Raw genomic sequence first — 21,836 nt, 5'->3', positions numbered from 1 at the left:
CTTATACGCACAGAATTTCAACCGAGTGATGTGGCGCATACTGGACCCGCATTCGGGAGGACGACGGTACAAATCCGCGTGCGGCCGTCGTGATATAGGTTTTCCGTGATCTTCCCAAATCGTTTCAGGCAAATGCCGAGACGGTTCCTTTGAAAGGGCACGGCTGACTTTCTTCCCCCATCGTGTCCAAATTCGATGGGACCGATGACCTCGCTGTTTGGTCCGCTCCCCCAAATTAACCAACAGTCGGTATAGAATTTAAAACGTTTGCGAACCGCCGGACTGGGTGACCGAGCGGTTCTAGGTGCTACAGTCTTGAACCACGCAACCGCTACGGTCGCAAGTTCGAATCCTGCCTCGAGCATGGATATGTGTGTGAGTCCTTAGGTTAGTTAGGTTTAAGTAGTTCTAAGTTCTAGGGGACTGATGATCTCAGAAGTTAAGTCCCATAGTGCTCAGTGCCATTTGAACGTTTGCGAACCAGTTTATGCAGTTTGACACTTGAAGCTGTCGCGGCGCTTGTCTAATCGATTTCTTTGGCGACCTCGTGAATGTGGTCCGAACTCCCTGCACAGTCTCCTCTGAAACAAGAAAGTCTGCCGCACCTTGTCCGTTTTTGAACCGACCCCGTTGCTAAAAAATTGTCCTTCAAAAATGGCTCTGAGCACTATGGGACTTAACTGCTGTGGTCATCAGTCCCCTAGAACTTAGAACTACTTAAACCTAACTAACCTAAGGACAACACACATATCCATGCCCGAGGCAGGATTCGAACCTGCGACCGTAGCGGTCTCGCGGCTCCAGACTGTAGCGCCCAGAACCGCACGGCCACTGCGGCCGGCTATTGTCCTTCCACTTCCTGATTAATTTTACTTCAGTTGCTTTCTTTCCATAACGGGACACGAATTGTATTGCACAGTAATCGGTGATTGCGTTTCTGGCACGCACAGGATACACACTGAGCTTCCTCCTGCGGCGGGGGGTGGGGGGCAGCCATTTATAAAATGGTTCAAATGGCTCTGAGGACTATGGGACTTAACTTCTGAGGTCATTAGTCCCCTAGAACTTAGAACTACTTAAACCTAACTAACGTAAGGGCATCACAGACATCGATGCCCGAGGCAGGGTTCGAACCCGTGACCGTAGCAGCAGCGCGGCTCCGGACTGAAGCGCCTAGAACCGCTCGGTCACAACGGCCGGCGCAGCCATTTATACGATATAACTTACTCAGCGCTCCTTGTGGCAAAGGTGTTGAATGAGGCACAGCTGTACAGAAACTTCACGTGTTCCCTGGTATACCTGTAACAAAAAATCAACGTTACCATCGTAAATATAATTGATATTTAGTCTTGGAAACCAGTGTAAACAGTTACGGACACCCTGTATTTTTACTGTAGCAATGATACGACAGTCTTGTGGTGAAGATGTAAATAACTTCTCGGGAACCGGGTGGCACTCGTGTTGATTTTTTTTGGGTTTCATCGTTAGAGATGCATAGTGGCTGCGACAGAAATTGAAGTGTTAGTTGTAGCAGGAGTGGGTGGGGATAAGAAGAATGAGACAAGCGCGGGTGTGACCTGGACTGGTCGCACACGTGTGCCGGTGCGCGGCGGTCAATACACGGGAGGCTGCAACAGGTGTGCGGCGCCGCGCCGCGCCGGGCCCTCCCAGCTGACTCACTGTAATGACGGGCCTGCCTTGGCCCGAGGTAGCGGAGTTTAAGCTGTTTTGAGCTGTTCCTCCTGAAGTCCTCTCGGTTTGGAATAGTTTTTGTTCGCGTGTTGGTCTGTCCTCTGGTTTCTGTGGATGCAGCAGCTTATCTGCCGGCAGATTCCGGCGGCTTCTTGTTCTTCTTCTTCTTCTTCTTCTTCTTCTTACTGCTTCCTGGCTGCCCGAATTCTATTCTCTTCAGGCGGGACCAGTCCACTGGCGGCGTCTGGCTCCGTATATACTTGACTGCTTCCTCAGTCATGTATTTCCAGTCCTCGTCCGTGAAGATCGGGTGCTTGTTTATGAGCTCCAGATCTCCACGGCTGACGATTGCCCTCCCACGCAGCTTCTGGTTTAAGGGTTCGCACCCCCAGCGGAAATCGTAAGGTTTGTGAGGAAGGGGAGGGATGTTATCTACAGTGAAAGGGTAAGGATGGTCACGATGGGGGTGGCTACCGTCTCACAGGGAGTCGGCGATCTCTGTGAGCACCTCCCCCACACAGTTCTTGTTGGGGAGGGGGAGGCACTCGAACGGCTCGTCTTCTTCTTCTCCCTCGGTCTCCATCGGCACTCCCTGTGTCGTCTGCGTTTCCGCAGAGCCAGGAGTGACGACTGCTTCCGAAGGGGCCGTCTCCTTGTTGTCGGTGGTCTTCCCCGACTGTATGACCACCTCCCTAGCAACCTGCGTTGCCGCGTCGGCCAGGGAGGCGGTGGTTTGTGTTGCCGCGTCTACCCCCGTACAGGTGGGGGTCGGTGCCACGCCCGTCTTCGTGCAGGACGTACTGTGCACGGTGTGCCTTAGTTGAGACAGCTCCTCGCGAACCTCTTCGAGTTCCGCTCTCAGGGCCGCTCTCTCCTCCGCCATGGCGGATTTGAGCGCGGCGATTGTGTCCTCCCGCAGTGCTTGGCGGAAGGCGTCCACGTCGTCTTGGTGGCGCAGCCCGCTTCCCCTAGTAAGGCAGGGGGGCGGGGTGACCATTTCTTCTTCCTGGGCCACCTCTCCGTGCGTGGTGGCCGACTCCCGCTGCTTCCACGTCTTCAGGTAACTGCAGCTGCGCGCGTTTGCGGCGTGCGAGCCACCGCAGTTTACGCACATCCCTGCAGTACCTCTCGGTTTTGTGCAGCTGCGTGTGTCGTGCGGTTTCCCGCACTTAACACACGCAACCACACCGTCGCATTCTTTGGCTATGTGTCCAAGCTTTTGACACTTACAGCACTGTAATTGTGCCACAGGCTTCCGCTTCTTCTTGCCGCAACCGTTACTCCCGACTGCGTTTAGCAGGAGCTCCATAGTAGCAGCAATCTTGCCTCTTCCTCCATTCCTACTTCTCGGCATGGCGATGGGCTAGTGGCGAGCGAGCGACGTTGTAAACGGTGCGAGCCGCAGCGAGTCGAGCAGCGGAGTGCGTGCGTCGCGTGTGCGTGCATGCGTGCCGCGTGGCCGTCGCGTCGCGTCGCCCTCCCAGCTGGCAAAAACGACGCCAAGCGTAACTTGGCGTCTGCGCGACGAGGGCGCTCAACTTTGTTGACATAGCAAGCTCTCCCCAGCTGAGGCTGCAGCGGACTGCGGGTATATTCTGTTTCAAAACATTATTGACACTTGCTATACAATAGGTGACTTTTCGATTCGTTCGGAAACATCAGTTGCAGTAAGTAAAGATAATTTGCAGATGAAAATTAACGTTCGGTTTCCTTTTGAACCAACGGTTTCGTCATTAATTATACCTCTCCGTCCGAACAGGCCTCAGGAGGGGCGGTCAGTTGCTCGACAGATGCACGCGTGTTCGGGCGTACGAATCTCCGCAACGGTCGCCCATCCCTGTCATATACGGCCCGTTATGCAGCACAGTTGCCTAGGCACCGCTTTTCGATAGCGCCATTTTGCCAAGCACGGTATACCTTAACCGCGGTGGCAGCTGAACGATATACAGAGTTAGCCGTTTCGGAAATGCTGTCACCCCTGGCCCGAAAGCCGTTTTGGACGTCAGATAAATCCCTCCGTTTCCGCTTACGACAATGACGTGCTGTCTCCGCGTATCCCCGACACGACTTATATACCCTCCACTGCTGGAGCTGCCACCCGCTGTCAGCGAATGGTTGTTGCACGTTCATATCGAACATACGCGGTTCCCACATTTAAATGTGACTGGACCTTGTGCCAATAATACTGTTACAGGTCTCAGCAACGATTCGTGGTTTTTATTTTTATTTACTCTTCAAGTTCCGTAGGACCAAATTGACGAGCAAATCTCCAAGGTTATGGAACGTGTCAGTACATGAAATTACAACATAAAAGTAATAACAGATAAAAATAAATGTTCATGAACCTTCGATCCATAACACATTTCTTGTTCGGATGTGCTCAACAAACGCGGAAGGATGCTCGTCGCTTTTCTTCAGTCTTTTCTGTCTCCAGCATTAATGCAACAAGGGGAAGAATGCCCATTATATAAACCGACAAGATTCAGGCATTGGTTGCATCAGTTACATTTCTTTAAGATTCTTGAAGTAAATCTTCTATGCGAACTCTCCGCTGTTAGATTTATATGGCTGTTCAACCTTAAACCGTTTCGGACGGACACTCAAAGCTACTGGATGGTTGGAGGGCTACTTGACGGTTGTGTTTGTTTACAACGGTTAATAGCGATCTTTTCTTACGTTTACAGTTCAGGCAAACAGACGTGAATCGTAAACACGACGCGCGGTAGACCCCGCTCAGTCGATTGCCACCGTCGGACGTGTTGCTATCGAGTCGGGCGGAGCACTCCACTAGTAAATACTCCGGGAGGAAAACATTCGAAGTTGAAGATTCCAGCAGTGCAAAGAGAGTTATAGGGCAGAGTTCTTCAAAGTCAACCACGCGAAGTGCTTGCAAATGTATACATCTACATCTACATCCAGACTCCGCAAGCCACCTGACGGTGTGTGGCGGAGGGTACCTTCAGTACCTCTATCGGTTCTCCCTTCTATTCCAGTCTCGTATTGTTCGTCGAAAGAAGGATTGTCGGTATGCCTCTGTGTGGGCTCTAATCTCTCTGATTTTATCCTCATGGTCTCTTCGCGAGATATACGTAGGAGGGAGCAATATACTGCTTGACTCTTCGGTGAAGGTATGTTCTCGAAACTTCAACAAATGCCCGTACCGAGCTACTGAGCGTCTCTCCTGCAGAGTCTTCCACTGGAGTTTATCTATCATCTCCGTAACGCTTTCGCGATTACTAAATGATCCTGTAACGAAGCGCGCTGCTCTCCGTTGGATCTTCTCTATGTCTTGTATCAACCCTATCTGGTACGGATCCCACACTGCTGAGCAGTATTCAAGCAGTGGGCGAACAAGCGTACTGTAACCTACTTCCTTTGTTTTCGGATTGCATTTCCTTAGGATTCTTCCAATGAATCTCAGTCTGGCATCTGCTTTACCGACAATCAACATTATATGATCATTCCATTTTAAATCACTCCTAATGCGTACTCCCAGATAATTTATGGTATTAACTGCTTCCAGTTGCTGACCTGCTATTTTGTAGCTAAATGATAAAGGATCTATCTTTCTGTGTATTCGCAGCACATTACACTTGTCTACATTGAGATTCAATTGCCATTCCCTGCACCATGCGTCAATTCGCTGCAGATCCTCCTGCATTTCAGTACAATTTTCCATTGTTACAACCTCTCGATACACCACAGCATCATCTGCAAAAAGCCTCAGTGAACTTCCGATGTCATCCACCAGGTCATTTACGTATATTGTGAATAGCAACGGTCCTATGACACTCCCCTGCGGCACACCTGAAATTACTCTTACTTCGGAAGACTTCTCTCCATTGAGAATAACATGCCGCGTCCTGTTATCTAGGAACTCCTCAATCCAATCACACAATTGGTCTGATAGTCCATATGCTCTTACTTTGTTCATTAAACGACTGTGGGGAACTGTATCGAACGCCTTGCGGAAGTCAAGAAACACGGCATCTACCTGTGAACCCGTGTCTATGGCCCTCTGAGTCTCGTGGACGAATAGCGCGAGCTGGGTTTCACATGACCGTCTTTTTCGAAACCCATGCTGTTCCTACAGAGTAGATTTCTAGTCTCCAGAAAAGTCATTATACTCGAACACAATACGTGTTCCAAAATTCTACAACTGATCGACGTTAGAGATATAGGTCTATAGTTCTGCACATCTGTTCGACGTCCCTTCTTGAAAACGGGGATGACCTGTGCCCTTTGTGAAGAAAGAAGCTGTGCTAGGTCCTCCATTTTAGCTGAAATCCACATTGAAACGAATGGCCGAAGCAACTGGTACATCGTTTACTTCCGTTCGGCGAACAAAGAGAGGACTGGAAAGAGCCGAGGCAGGCGGATCCTCGACCGCATGCGGAAAGGCCTAGAAGATCTCGGAAGGCCACTTTAGACAATTTTAATGAGTAAGACGTTCAGTGCGGGTGAGTAATTTCTACATTACAGGTAAAAAAAAAAGCCAGATTTAGAGGAAATTCATAAAAATTTACAGAGTGCATAAAATTTGAAAGAAGTATAAACACACTTGACAAAATTCTTCGCCATCTATGATTTAGGTAGAAGCAAATGATAAATAACTGAAAAGTTCTCCAGGAGCAAAGAAGTTCAGTACAAAACGAGAGGACATGCTGTGACCCCAGTTGTATTCATTGATCAAAATCAAAAAAAAACCCACGCCAAATCGTTTATAAAATAAGTATTTCAATAGAACATGGGCCATACAGTTCAGGCAAACAGACGTGAATCGTAAACACGACGCGCGGTAGAACCCGCTCAGTCGATTGCCACCGTCGGACGTGTTGCTATCGAGCCAGAATTGAATGACATAGAAGTGACATGGGCAAGATTCAAGAATGGCGTTGCTAAACGTAATGTGACGTTCAGAACAGACACAGTATTATTACTTATAGATGAAGAAATGCGTTGAGAACATAAAGCAAATTGAAGAGCAGTATATTTCAGGTGAAGGTTTACTGGACCAACCGCTGGAGATGATGATAAGCCGGCCGCGGTGGCCGTGCGATTCTGGCGCTGCCGGGACTGCTACGGTCGCAGGTTCGAATCCTGCCTCGGGCATGGGTGTGTGTGATGTCCTTAGGTTAGTTAGGTTTAAGTAGTTCCAAGTTCTAGGGGACTTATGACCTAAGATGTTGAGTCCCATAGTGCTCAGAGCCATTTGAACCATTTTGAGATGATAATATATGTGGGAAGTTGTATAGACTCGAATAGTGATAGTCATATTGATGGAAGCAATACTGATTCCGCAAGCGAGGATGACAATGAATAAACTGATTTTTAATTGAAGTGTGCGTCGAGATCTGTTTCTTGCGGTCTGATTCTGTTCTACGCCCTTTTGTGAAATGGCACTATCAGAATTCGACAGTGAAGCAACAAAGCCAGAATTTGCTTGGTTTTAGAATAGGATGGGGCGAGAAGTAACAACTTTTGCTGCCGTGCTTGGTTCCGAATCGATTTTACGCTAGAAATTAATGCGTTCAGTCAGGAATACGTAAATTTTACCATGTACAAAAACTAGATGTACATGGAGATGCTGATAAAATAAGTTTTAGATACAAGTCCCTTCCTTGACCAACTAACGAAATGTATCCTAAGATACGGTGTTGGACAGATAACTTTCTACCAAACCTATATAGTATATCGTCTTCAACGACATGACGTTGACACGACACGTTCTAAATATTTGCTGCTTTTGTTTCGAAGAACATTCCTTTCGAATGAATGATTATATTTTAGCTTAAAAATCCTGTAAGAGGTAGATATTAGGAACGCCGGGAAATAAGTTTGTTCATGTAGAGTTCCATTCTCCTTGAAAAGGAAGCCTTTCAAATTTGGTGCTACAGGAGAATTCAGAAGATCAGACTTGCAAATTGAGTAGTTAGTAGGGAGATACTGAATCTAAGTAGGGAAAAATGAAATGCATGGCGCAACTTGGCTAAAAGAGCGAATTGGTTGATAGCGCACATCCTGAGGATGACGCATCCTGAGGGATTGTCTATTGGACACTGGAGGGAGGTGTAGGGAATCAATATTGTAGAGGGAGATCTAGACCTAATTTCTGCAGCATTAGTTATGCAGAGATGAAAAGGCTTACACAGGATAGACTAACACGGTGCGATGCATCAAAGCAGCCTTCGGACTGAAGAGAACAGCTAAAAGGAAGTGGTCGGAGCTTTACTTACAACTTTTCAGGCTCGTGAAAACTTTTCTCGGATGCAAATACGCAAGGTACTCAGTGGAAACCTTCATAAACTGGTACTCAAAGTATGCTTATATACACACCGTAAAGTAATTTGCGGAGTGTAGATGTAGATATGTATGTATATTTAAACTTGTAATCTAAAATTACACATTTTCTTGGTCCCTTTTGTCTCTTCTTTGGGAAATATTTCCAGTGGGTAAAAAATACATAGGTGTAGGAAGCAACTGGATTTATAATAACTGTGAGCTAAACTCCAACCCTGAAAATTAAAACAAACAAATTTAAGACACTTTAGTTGCGAAAGACCCTAGCGTAATGAAGCAATGTATTACGGCTGCTATTCCATGCACGCGGCAGATAGCAAAAGCATTTGCCTTTGTTTGGACTTCACGCTAAAATTTCTACCCAGCTTGTAAATAACTTTAAGAAGAATAGAAGCTTTGAAATATTGAAATCTGACTTCCGACTGTGTGTGCGCCAGCCTTAGCTATGCATTCCCAATGGGACAGAGACATCGCTGGAGCCAGCCTGTCAGGCTAAATGACAAATTACCTGACGACGCGCAGATCGCAGCTCGTCGCGAAGGATTCATCCGGCCGCCCTTTGTGGGAGGCCTGGCAAATCAGAGTTGTTCCCCGAATGATTGGGCAGTTTCTCTCTCAGTGCTTCTTTTCGACTTAAAGAAACTGCGCTCTTCATTTTCCCATCTTTGCCGCTGACGTACACAATAACCAGGGATTCATGTTTTAGAATGCAGTCGGAAAGGCGACGAATGGCCTCGCGAGGATAAATTTGAGTCATCACAAGGAGGACCCAATCGGAAATTAGCAGTTCTCTGTAGCAGAGCAGACGGGGGGAGCAACATCTGCTGTCAGAGTGTATACGACCCGGGACAACCGGGAGATCCGGGAAAAACCCGGGAATTTTTTCATCCGGGAAAAACCCGGGAATTCTTTAGAATTCCGGGAATTTTTCATTGTTTTAATTTTCAGTTAAATTTTTGTGATTTTGACTGGTAAGAACCAATACTCTAACAAAGAATGTTACTATCCCGATATTGCAAAATAATACTGCAGCAACAAAACATGAACGAGAGGGAAAAACGAAAATAAAACATAAGTTGCAAAGGAATTGCGCCGTATACAACAACAAAACACAGTGCTCATACAAGCGTCTGCCAACAGCAACGTGTGTCAAAGGCTTTAAGAAGACTATGCAATGCTTCATAACAACAAATTGCCTCCGATGACCATGACGTGACAACTGTTTAAATTAGATTCGTTTGAGCAGTTGCCAGCGGGCTCTTGCGCATGCGCATTTGAGTCTCGTATGAGTAGTACCTTCTTTCGCTTCTGGTTACGGAAGTATGGCTGTGCGCCACTACTTAATGTTGCACCGGTTCGGAAATGTAGTAAATCTGGCGCTGATGCCCAGAGCAGTCTGGGTTGTGGTGGGGAGGTGGGTCGTCTCCACGTGAACTGTGTTTAAGTTCAGTGATTTTGTTGTTTCCTCATCGTTTATTGTTCTCACGTTAAATGATAACAAACGGATTTTTGCGGCCGCGAGTTATCAAAGGAATTAAAATACGTTCGCATAATTATGGAAGGCTAAAATTTGTTATTAGTTTCAGATTTTATTTCCACCTTCCTGACAGTCAAACATAAATCGCCTTGCAGAACAATGAAGTTATTTTTGTCGGTTTGCTAAAGAGATTTGGCTTTCATTAATCTTTTCTGCTTTATTTGAAACGAAGTGTTTAATTTCACACTTTTGGCTAGTTTCAACTGTTCGCTGCATTTCAAGTGCACGTATGTCATTATGCCATAATAAAGAACCAAACATGAGATAATACAGTAATGGTAGTCCAAGAAAATATACATATGAATCTGGACATATGACGTGCATTTTAAGCCGAATTATGCATTTTAGTATGGTTCACAAAATTTCGATACTCTTGAAGTATCCTGTGTTGTCTTGTTTCTTTTATGACATAATGTAAGATCTTTTAATGTTTTACACGTACGGACATATGGGCTTCCTGCGTCATCGTAGCTGCGTAAGCACGGTGATGCCTATTATCTGGCGCTCTCTTCCAGCTGCTGAAACGAACCTATTTCTAACAGGTCGCAGGAAAATATTGCGAATGGTGATTTGAAAAGCGTTACATTCAAACCAAATTTCCTTTTACGCAAGATGAACTATGTGCGAGAATGTACGATGAATTTCTCAGATCACAAAGCGTTTGACTTTCATTTAAAAATGAACTCTTTGAGGACAACCATTTAGAAGAATTTTGAGCCCAGAAGATCAAACATTTACGTAGTTATTAAAAATTTTACTGGCACATTTGTGTGATGTATCTCGAAGTGTAACACGCGCAAAAAAGATCAACATTATATGTGGCAGCTTAGCTTCTCTTCCAGCTTATTAATCTTCGAGACCAATATTATATGTGAATGATATGTATATTAATTTAAACCATTAACTTTTCTTATTTATGTGTTCACACTACTTAAGACTGATCTTGCTATTGGCTGACTGCATCACGTGTCCTATGCTGTCATCAGCTGGAGGGATCACGTGACATGAGCTGTGACTAGCTTACAAAAGTGCATCGCAATCTCGATTTCAATGCTTCGTAAAGTGACTTGCGGTGTATTGTGGAATTCAAATTTATATCTTCATAATATGGAAATATGCAGTGTACATGTTGCTGCACATCAAAGGTCTTTCAAAACGTGTTTTTCCCCCTGAGTTTTGTTTTCTAAAGTGCCGGTAAATTCTACGACGGTATATAAAACCATAAACATTCCAAGAATTGATGAGTTTTACAGTGCCAAGGAAGAGTATACTGTCACATAACACGGAAAAAGTGTATTTTCACCCAGGAGAAAGTGAATTTTTTACCGGGAAATCCGGGAAAAATCAGGGAATTTTTTTCCTTGTCCACGTATACAGCCTGGCTGTGGAAGTGGCTGCTAACCCTGGAAATAGCAGTTAAGGGATTAAGGACAGTGTGTGCTGCCGACTGACGCTGTCTCTCTTTTGGTTGCAGGTCCTGCTGAGATGAGAAGCCCGAGATCGCCTGCTGACGGTGAGTACCAGTCCGGTTCTCGTAGTCTTTCCCATTTGTGCGTACATGAACAATATATTTTATATCCCTGTGTTAGTCGTCCCGCGACATATTGGCAGCATACTTTTTAAAGAGAAACTGATGTGTAAGGTCCTGAACCTGAAGATAATGAACATCACATTCATTGGGTAAAAAAGACATCTGCTACTAACACCTATCACGAAAATTTAAGTTTAACTGAAAAATTCTCGGATCTGGTAGACAAACACATTAACAGCAATAAGTATTTTTTTCAGAATTTTAAAATATAAAAAACTGCCTAGATTGCAATATTTTCAAAAGGTTGGATAAAGTACCTCCTTGGTATTAAGAGGATTAACAGACGCTCCCAGCTTCTCATTTCGTCGTCACTTTGAGCCGAGTACGGACGGCAAATGTTCAAGTGAAGTGACATCTAATGTACCCTGAGGAAACAAAACAGGACATAGAATTCTCAGATTGTTCGCTTAACAACACTGTTGTCTACAGGAAAGTAACATCCCTCGACCATTCTACTTAAAAACAGAATACCCCAGACATAATTTATAGTTGGTCCAGTCACGTTACTGTGACCACTGCATGTGTTTGATGTCGCCGTGCAAAAATCACCTACAGGTGGCAGTAGAGCATATGCGATGCGAGTCGGGGGGGGGGGGGGGGGGGGGTGGGACAGTGAAGTCGTTTTTCGCAGTGTGGAAACGGACCGATTTATCTGACTTCCAAAATTACATGACCATTGGCCTTAGGACCAAGGGTGGAAACTTGTCCGAGACGACTAAGTCTGTAAACTGCCGTGTTAAAGTATACCGTGCATGGCAAAATGCCGCTATCCCAAACCAGCACCGACGCATCTGTGATGCACCGCGGGCCGTAGATGACAGAGGGGAACAACAGCTGCGGAGATGTGTACGGGCGAGTAGACGTGCAACTGTTAAAGAAGTGACCACCCGTATGAACCAGGGGGCTACCAACAGTATCTCCTCAACAACCGTTCAGCGGACGTTGCAGCGTGTGGACCTCCGCAGATGGCTCCTGGTTCGTGCAACCATGCTGATTGCCTGTTCATCGGCGACGAAGGCTGGAACTTGCGCGCCAATATCGCAACTGTACGTCCACTGAACGGCGACAGATGGCCTTTTCAAATCATTTACGTTTTCCGTTCCATCGAACAGATGGCTGTTAGACCGTCAGAAGGCCCCAGGCCGGAGGAGAAGTATTGTGCTCTGCAGGATGGTTTTACGGCATTCCCTGGTCGATATCGTCATTCTCGAAAGCGCAATGGATCAACGCAACTATGCATCGATCCTTGGGAACCTTGTCCACCGCTACATGCAGTTCCGTCTTACTCGCCACGGTAGCATGTACCAGCAGGACAATGCAACATGGCCCACAGCTCGCCATGTACGTGCGTGTTTCGAAGAGAACCAGGCTGAGTTTCCCGTATTTCACTGGCCGCGAATCTCCCCGGATTTAAACCCAATCGAGAATCTTTGAGACCACTTGGATCGGACTGTTCGTGCCATCCTCAACCGAGAAACCTAGCGCAGATGGCTGCGGACTTGAGTAGGCGTGGCTCGACTTTTCTGCCAGTCCTTCCCAGAACCTCATTGACTCCCTTCCTGCACGTATCGCAGCGGACCGCGCTACAAAAAGTGGTTATTCAGGCCTCTGACAAGCATTCACGTTACGGTGACTGGACACCGTAGTTACCGTACTGAACGCTGTGTGTCGTTAAAAGTGGAAAACGCTATCGAAGAGGAACAAGGCGATAATATCCGATTACATATACTAAGTGGTAAGCTCCTGGAAACTCAGGAATATAGCGATACAAAAGTTAACAAACACGTGAAATTGGTAGTCAGGAAGGCGAATTAGATTTTTTAGGAACGCCCTAACTTCGTAAAAGTTACGTATTGGACCATCGTTGCATTTTTAATAGTTCACATACGATATATGTACACAATATGCATCAAAAAACTTGTCAGAACCTTTTACATTATCTGATATAGATTTTCTGGATTTACCTTTCATTTTTAATTGTTATAACTTAAACAACATCAAATATGGCAAAAGCGGTGGTTTTCCTTTTACGCGCAGTAGGTTGGGGCATCTTTCAAGGCGTTTCTTGTCTTCATGCTGAAAACGTCGTCCTAGGCTATACGAATAACGAACGATAGCCACTGACACATGAACTGCAGCCTAATGCCCATACAGTAGAAATCACCAAGGATATTTTTTTCTGTCTGACCCTATTACGAAATTGATTTTTGACCAGTATTGCATAAGTGGGTAGACATTTGTGTTGCAGTCATTCAGTTTCTGTCCACCAGATCTTATTGGTATATACCGGGTGATCAAAAAGTCAGTATAAATTTGAAAACTGAATAAATCATGGAATAATGTAGATAGAGAGGTGCAAATTGACAAACATGCTTCGAATGACAAGGGTTTTATTAGAACCAAAAAACTACAAAAGTTCAAAAAATGTCCCGCAACTGGCGCTTCATCTGATCAAAATAGCAATAATTAGCATAACAAATGGCTCTGAGCACTATGGGACTTAACTTCTAAGGTCATCAGTCCCCTAGAACTTAGAACTACTTAAACCCAACTAACCTAAGGACATCACACACATCCATGCCCGAGGCAGGATTCGAACCTGCGACCGTAGCGGCCGCGCGGTTCCAGACTGTAGCGCCTTTAACCGCTTGGCCACCGCGGCCGGCATTAGCATAACAAAGGCAGACAAAGCAAAGATGATGTTCTTTATAGGAAATGCTCAGTATGTCCACCATCATTCCTCAACAATAGCTGTAGTCGAGGAATAATGTTGTGAACAGCACTGTAAAGCATGTCCGGAATTATGGTGAGGCATTGGCGTCGGGTGTTGTCTTTCAGCATCCCTAGAGACGTCGGTCGATCACGATACACTTGCGACTTCAGGTAACCCCAAAGTTAATAATCGCACGGACTGAGGTCTGGGGACCTGGGAGGCCAAGCATCACGAAAGTGGCGGCTGAGCACACGATCATCACCGAGCGACACCAACTGTTGGTCATTTTGTGAACTTCGTTTTTTTTTTCTCCTTCTAATAAAACCCCATGTCATTCCAAGCATGTGTGTCAATTTTTACCTCTCTATCTACATTATTCCGTGGTTTATTAAGTTTTCAAATTTATACTGACTTTTTGATCACCCGGTATATGAAGATAGTAACTGTTTTCGAAAGAACAGACACCATTGATGACCGTGCAGCTTCTCCAGAATAAATGATAATTAATTGAAACCCTCAGCTGCCGACAGGTGTTGATATACCTCGATTTGGACAGCTGAAAATGTCTACCCCGACCGGGACTCGAACCTGGGATCTCCTGCTTACATGGCAGACGCTCTATCCATCTGAGCCACCGAGGACACAGATGAATAGCGCGACTGGAGGGACTTATCCCATGCCCACTTCCCGTGAGATCTTATTGGAGTGAGATTTTCTAAAATAACACACGATTTTATGTATTTACACCATATTAAAATTATACTGCAGTTAATAGGAAGGCTGTGGCATTTGCATTCCACGGCTGTCCATGCGCACGACGTACGGGACGATTCCCTGATGATATTACACACATTCAGGGATGATGGAGAAGCGTAAATGTATCAGTTTCAGGTAAGGGGCCCTAGTTCGGAAACGACCGAGTTGAAGGATAAGCCAAACTGTACTCAAGTTCCGGCTTAGCCTAGCGCAATGCTCATACTAAGGGCCCCAACTTCCTAACTCTTATCATGACTCACAGAATTCCCTCTGAATACTCACCAGTGCCGTCCTCCTGCTGATGAACTAGTAATGGCGCACGTAAATTGATGTCGGACAGACCGAAAATCTACGCAAGATTCACAAGCTGCTAAATTTACAATAGTTGTTCAAATGGCATCCATCTGCGTCAATGCAGGACTGGCGTTATCGCACAAAGTTCTGTCGTAGCCGTTCTAATATCCCCGGTGTCATTTGAACAGTGTCGCAGGCAGCCAAAACTCCTGCCAGGAGCGCCCCTTCTGTCTCGACAGGCTTCTGGTGCACGAGACTCTCCACAGGAACAAATCAAGTGGGGTGAGATCAGGTGAGTCTGTTGGCCGCGAAACAGCACCTCCTCTGCCTGCTCGCGTTTCAGGGAATGCCTCTTCTAGGCGCTCACAAACCCACAGTCGAGAGTGAGGTGGGCCCCCATCGTGTTGGAGCCACATCCGTCTCCGAATAACAAATGGGTAGTGTGACACTGACAAACGCTGTGTACACTGGTGGATTTAACGGGGAGGAAGAAGAAACGGGCCTAGTACGTAATCATTGCCTATGCCTACCTTGCGAGGTGCCGGGGCTAGCAGTGTATTTAACACTAAATTCTTCTAGAATCTACATATGTAAATGATGCTCTAAGCCCCCCTATTCTAACTCCGACTTTTGCTGTTGCACATGGATTAAAAAGAAACGCGAACTGACTGTAATCGACCCTGCAAGTGGAGTAGAAAAGAGTTTGGCACCTGCAATAATTTCATTTGATAAATAAGTTAAATAAAGGAAAGTTTCATTAACGTAGTGAGAAATGATAGGGTTGCTCTACCGATTAACAGAATGAAAGTTCTGTCCAAAATAACAATATGATTTATTATAACTCAAAATAATAAACAAAAACACATGAAACATTTACAATACATCAAATTGGCTCAAATTGGATACTCAAATAAATGCTGTGAAGGTGAAGTTGTCCCTAAACTAGACTGTGACATTTATGACGAAGTGGTATGTGGAGCCAATTCCTTGCAACTCAAGTCTTAAGAGAGGCACATAGCCAACCCAGCATTCATTGCTGCTACATTAGTGAGAACTCAGACAATGAACACCCAAGACAGATCAAAGTTAGAAAAGACAAACAGGCGCGCTCTTCTGAGCTCGGATTATCGCCTAGCAAAATTGCCTGCTTTGCTGGTGCTGCGGACATACGTTACCAAGCTGTCTTCTTAACTGCAAGGACACGATCTGGCATACCGGAGGCGATGGCTGGTTGCTTCGACGTCCCGTCGTGGTGATGATAATGTCGCGAGTATAGCCCGAAACAAATTATCCTGGTCTGGTTGTTCCAGACTAAAGACTTCCTATCAATACAAATGCGCCTCTGAGGGAGACGAAGAAGGCTCGCCACACAATCACTGACGGTACAGTGATTGATTTTAACAAGCGAAGTCACACAGTAACTCCGATACAGTCAACTTTAGCCAAAACTGCTCAAGACAGACAACATAGGCCTCTTGTACGCAGAATGCTCAATTGCCAACTGTACTCGGAAAGTTACGTTGAAGTCGAAACTTCAGCAACTTCGTCAAGCAGTTACAATTAAATAAAAGTATATTAGACAGCCAATGGAAGGCAGGCTGACCAGAGCAGCGAGAGCTCAGTCTTGTAACCTACTCCGACCGAAAGGCGAGAGCCCACTACCTCACAAGAGCACCCGTACAAAACCGAACACAGAACAATCCCGCCCCCACGACAGTGGCCGTGGTTAACCATTCCAATCAGCAACTCGAAAACCGGCGGAAAATTCCACTCTATTGCCGGAGCATTACCATTCCACCAATGGAGATTCTTGGCGCCAATTTCTGCGCTGATTTTGCTACGTCATGGAGCTATGCCCTGAGCAAGCCAATCAGTTACGATTTTGCAGAAAGCGCGGGAATTTGCCCGCCACAACTGCCTGGGTACACAAGTCATTTCCACGCCTCACTGGTAGCCCGCCAGAAAGTGTTTTCGCTAAGTTTATGCGAAGTAACGGAACCTCTAGCCCAGCCACTACTTCAGGCCCCTGCGAGCATGACTGCCGCTATTCTACAATGTCGGCGTCTGGAAAGCATTCACTCGACTCCCTCACACCCGTTGGCTTACCCTTTCAAGATCAGCAGAGCCCGCCTGTCACCGGACCACCCGGGTGACGAGAGACGCTGCATGGGAAGTCCGCGTGTGAAGGAATAGCAACTTTTCACCGCATGCAATTAGAAAGGAAAATCGTAAGATAGAAATATGAGAGGGGGCTTCTGCCACTGTGTTGATGGCTGTTCACTGCTGTAGCTTTCCGATTCTCACCGAGCCAAAAATGACTATTGCGACCATTTAACATTTATCTCTGGTGAAACAGGCTTCATCCGTAGAGAGCACATACGCAGAAAAGTGAGGATCGACTGTAAGGTGCTGCAACAACCATTGGCTAACACGACACGAGGAGATCCGATGTCAGCAAGAGCATGCACTTTGTAGTGAATGGTAGGAGTGTAACTGCATTTCCCATTATGATGATGATGAGTCCCATACTTCTTTACAGAGCGTAGGGGAGCGACGCGGGAGACCCGCGCCGCCTTACTACGCAAGGTCCTAGTGGAGGTGGTTTCCCATTGCCTTCCTCCGACCGTAATGGGGATGAATGATGATGATGAAGACACAACAACACCCAGTCATCTCGAGGCAGGAAAAATCCCTGACCCCGCCGAGAATCGAACCCGGGACCTCGTGCTCGGGAAGCAAGAACGCTACCTCTCCAAACAGTACTCTCCGAAATATTCATTTCACTTGCACCTGATGCAGCGCCTCATATACTCGAGCAAGTCCTGCATCTTCTGATTCTCGAGTCCGTGTAGTTCGCCGTCCTCCTCTGACGTTGGACTGTGGTATCTGTTGACCAGTTTTACTTAATCGTTGGAACAGTGTGGGAAAAGTAGTGCGAGCCTGACGTCTTCCCTGGGGACATTTGATCCTGCACAATCTTTCATCCTCTCTGCTGCTTCCGTTTGCTTACCCATGCGCGAAAACCGGTCTGCAAGTTCTGTCACTGGTTACAACTCAATTTGGTTACGGCTGATCGACGTTAGTATTTCATATACACAGACTGCAGTCTACTACAGTACAGGTATTGTACACCAGGAATGGTCAAGTCAGTATACGGAACGCCATCTACATTGGATTAGTTGAGCTGTTTTCCCACCTCCTACACCTAAGTGCTCGTCGGTATTGGCTACCTTACAGTCTCAGCAACAGCAGCACCGCTGACTGTATTCCACTGTCAGAGGTATCGGAACGATCTTCGCTTAGATTAGGGGCGGGCAAACGCTGCACGCGGCTCATGAGCACACAGCGCTGCACGTGCGCTGCTCGCGTGCAGGCGTCGAACGGGACAGTGGCGACAGCCGGCAGGTTGCGGCAGTGTAGTACCAGGCTAAGCTGCGGACGTTGAAGCGAAGCGACCACTACGTAGTGAACGTTGTATTTCAATAACCGGAAAATGCAGAGTGAATCAAGGAAACGGAGAATTGGAGATTTGCTATCTTTTAAAAAGGAATGGGAGAATCATTTGTTCTCTGTGGAAAAACGTGAAAATTGGAAATGTATAATATGTGACAGTATTGTCGCTCGTGAGCGGAAGTTTAATATTGAACGCCATTATAATAAATTTCAGTATGTTGCCGTTCTTAGTGCAATAAAAGAGGAATTTCTCAAGCGATTTGGGGACATATCTTACTTATCCCAAGGTTTTCAATAGTGCTCGAGAGAATATGGTTTCTGTAGATGATATTCATCTCAGTTTGCAAATGGAATTAATAGATCTACAGTGTAATTCTCGTCTGAGAGACAAGTGCCTTTTGGCAAGACGTGTAATAGATTTTTATCACGACTTTCCACAGCAAGAGTTTCCTCGTCTCCATCGTGAAGCCATGAAGATAGTCAATTTGGGCTTGACATACTTTTGTGAGAGATTTTTTTCTGTAATGAAAATTAATAAGTCTCGGTTAAGAGCAAACATCAGTAATGAAAATTTACGTAACTGTTTGCGTTTGTCTGTATGTAGAAATTTTGTTCCAGACATTAAACGTATTGTAAACTCCACCTGTGATAATTAAATAAAACGTATCGTAGGTAATAGGTACTCTTTCAAACCATGATTTCTGTCAAGCACTCCTACTAACCTTATTCCTTCATTTAATAAAGCAGGCCAGGAAACAAAACGCATTACAGAGGAAGAAGCGGAGAGACGGTACGGTGGGGAGGGGAGAGAAGCGGGTGGCCAGCTTGCCCCTGTGTGCACGCAGAACACCTGTTAACTGCACACGTGCAGAATTCCTGCCCGCCCCTGGCTCAGAACTTTCCAGTCGGTCATTTCCGAACAGGATCCTTACCTCATATTGATACATTTACATTTCCTCCCATCATTCGTGAAAGTTTGCAGCGCGACGTCGCACCGTGTAAGTAGATTCACCCTGATCCAGTCTGCGCGTAGTCGGCGCGGAGCTAAGAAACGTGGCAAAAATGAGATATATTGTGTGAGCGCACAATTGCAAATGTTCAGACGTAAAGCATATGTCGGAACGAGAGTACGCTAGCAGGATGTAGACGTTGTGCGCCACACGGAGTATACGAGTGTGTGAGAGTGACCCAGACGGCGTTACGAAGGAATCACCTCGGTCGTCCCGAGAGCTCGGGACGGGGAGGGGACGGCACGCTGGCTGCGGACCGCCTCCAGTCGAGGGAGTTCGCCGAGCGCCCGGGGTCGGCGGCCGCCGACATTGGCTGCGCCGGCCAGGCAATCGCGGCTGTCCTTGGGAGGCGAGCGAGTCCCTTTATTGCCGGGACAGCCTTTGAAGCCGGCCCCGGCCGAGGCAGCTCGCCGCCATGGGTACGTAATTTAGGCCGGCTCTCCTGTCAGCGGGCGGCGCGAGCGGGACGTCCCACCGGCGGCCGCGGGACCATCGAGTGCCGCAGCGAAACCGGAACCTCCACACACACACACACACACACACACACACACACACACACACACAGTCCTCAGCGGCATTTTGACATCGCTGCTTCTGTCTCGTTACTTTTTCTGTTCGGCGATAAGCAAGCAGGTAGTCCTGACGCTCCTTCTAGAAAGGTACACTACTGGCCATTAAAATTGCTACACCAAGAAGAAATGCAGATGATAAACGGGTATTCATTGGACAAATATATTGTACTAGAACTGGCATGTGATTACATTTTCACGCAATTTGGGTGCATAGGTCCTGAGAAATCAGTACCCAGAACAACCACCTCTGGCCGTAATAACGGTCTTGATACGCCCGGGCGTTGAGTCAAAGAAAACTTGGATGGCGTGTACAGGTACAGCTGCCCATGCAGCTTCAACACGATACCACAGTCCATCAAGAGTAGTGACTGGCGTATTGTGACGTTCCAGGTGCTCGGCCACCATTGACCAGACGTTTTCAATTCGTGAGAGATCTGGAAAATGTGCTGGCCAGGTCAGCAGTCGAACATTTTCTGTATCCAGAAAGGCCCGTACGGGACCTGCAACATGCGGTCGTGCATTATCCTACTGAAATGTAGGGTTTCGCAGGGATCGAATGAAGGATAGAGCCACGGGTCGTAACACATCTGAAATGTGACGTCCACTGTTCAAAGTGCCGTCAATGCGAATAAGAGGTGACCGAGACATGTAACCAATGGCACCCCATACCATCACGCCGAGTGATACGCCAGTATGGCGATGACGAATACACGCTTCCAATGTCCGTTCACCGCGATGTCGCCAAATACGGACGCGACCATCATGATGCTGTAAACAGAACCTAGATTCAACCGAAAAAATGACGTTTTGCCATTCCTGCACCCAGGTTAGTCGTTGAGTGCACCATCGCAGGCGCTCCTGTCTGTGATGCAACGTCAAGGGTAACCGCAGCCATGGTCTCCTAGCTGAAAGTCCATGCTGCTGCAAACGTCGTCGAACTGTTCATGTAGATGGTTGTTGTCTTGAGAACGTCCCCATCTGTTGATTCACGGATTCGTTACAGCCATGCGGATAAGGTTGGTTGGTTGTTTGGGGAAGGAGACCAGTCAGCGTGGTCATCGGTCTCATCGGATTAGGGAAGGATGGGGAAGGAAGTCGGCCGTGCCCTTTCAGAGGAACCATCCAGGCATTTGCCTGGAGTGATTTAGGGAAATCACGGAAAACCTAAATCAGGATGGCCGGACGTGGGATTGAACCGTCGCCCTCCCGAATGCGAGTCCAGTGTCTAACCACTCATGCGGATAAGATGCCTGTCATCTCGACTGCTAGTGATATGAGGCCGTTGGGATCCTGCAAGGCGTTCCGTATTACCCTCCTGAACCCGCCCATTCCAAATTGTGCTAACAGTCATTGGATCACGACCAACGCGAGCATCAATGTCGCGATACGATAAACCGCAATCGCGATAGGCTACAATCCGACGTTTATCAAAGTCGGAAACGTGATGGTGCGCATTTCTCCTCCTTACACGAAGCATCACAACAACGTTTCACCAGGCAACGCCGGTCAACTGCTGTTTGTGTATGAGAAATCGGTTGGAAACTTTCCTCATGTCATCACGTTGTAGGTGTCACCACAGGCGCCAACCTTGTGTGAATGCTCTGAAAAGCTAGTCATTCGCATATCACAGCATCTTCTTCCTGTCGGCTATATTTCGCGTCTGTAGTACGTCATCTTCGTCGTGTAGCAATTTTAAAGGCCAATAGTGTTATACAGAAAACACGGTACGTATCCTCTGCTTAAAAATAAATTGACAGTGGTCGGCTCCTCTCTCGACAACTAACTTAAACATAACGGCCTTTAATAATACCTAGCTTTCTAGTTTCCAGCAGGATTGCCGGGTTTTCCGTAAGTAGAAGCGTTTTTCCTTTTTTTGCGAAACTTCCACTTCTAAACTTAACAAGTTTGGAATTTTTAA

The 21,836-nt window shown here is 46.6% G+C and overlaps 2 protein-coding genes across 2 annotated transcripts in view; both read left to right on the top strand.

Annotated features, from left to right (window-relative positions):
- The window catches only part of LOC126176068 (uncharacterized), a 951,488-nt gene that overhangs the window by 817,497 nt on the left and 112,155 nt on the right, over positions 1 to 21,836 (top strand). The window contains exon 7 of the mRNA XM_049923202.1: positions 11,004 to 11,042. Coding sequence (XP_049779159.1) covers positions 11,004 to 11,013 — 10 coding nt within the window. The 3' untranslated portion in view covers positions 11,014 to 11,042. The remainder of the gene's footprint in view (positions 1 to 11,003; positions 11,043 to 21,836) is intronic.
- Positions 11,015 to 21,836, top strand: part of LOC126176067 (SH3 and multiple ankyrin repeat domains protein 3) — a 254,511-nt gene continuing 243,689 nt past the window's right edge. Inside the window, exons 1-2 of the mRNA XM_049923201.1 lie at positions 11,015 to 11,042; positions 19,503 to 19,765. Of these exons, the coding sequence (XP_049779158.1) occupies positions 11,015 to 11,042; positions 19,503 to 19,765 (291 nt within the window). The remainder of the gene's footprint in view (positions 11,043 to 19,502; positions 19,766 to 21,836) is intronic.

The sequence above is a fragment of the Schistocerca cancellata genome, chromosome 3 (genome assembly GCF_023864275.1).
Source record: "Schistocerca cancellata isolate TAMUIC-IGC-003103 chromosome 3, iqSchCanc2.1, whole genome shotgun sequence".
NCBI classification, from domain to species: Eukaryota; Metazoa; Arthropoda; class Insecta; order Orthoptera; family Acrididae; genus Schistocerca; species Schistocerca cancellata.
Note: the sequence above shows the minus strand (reverse complement) of the source record. Positions and strands in the feature narration are given on the sequence as shown.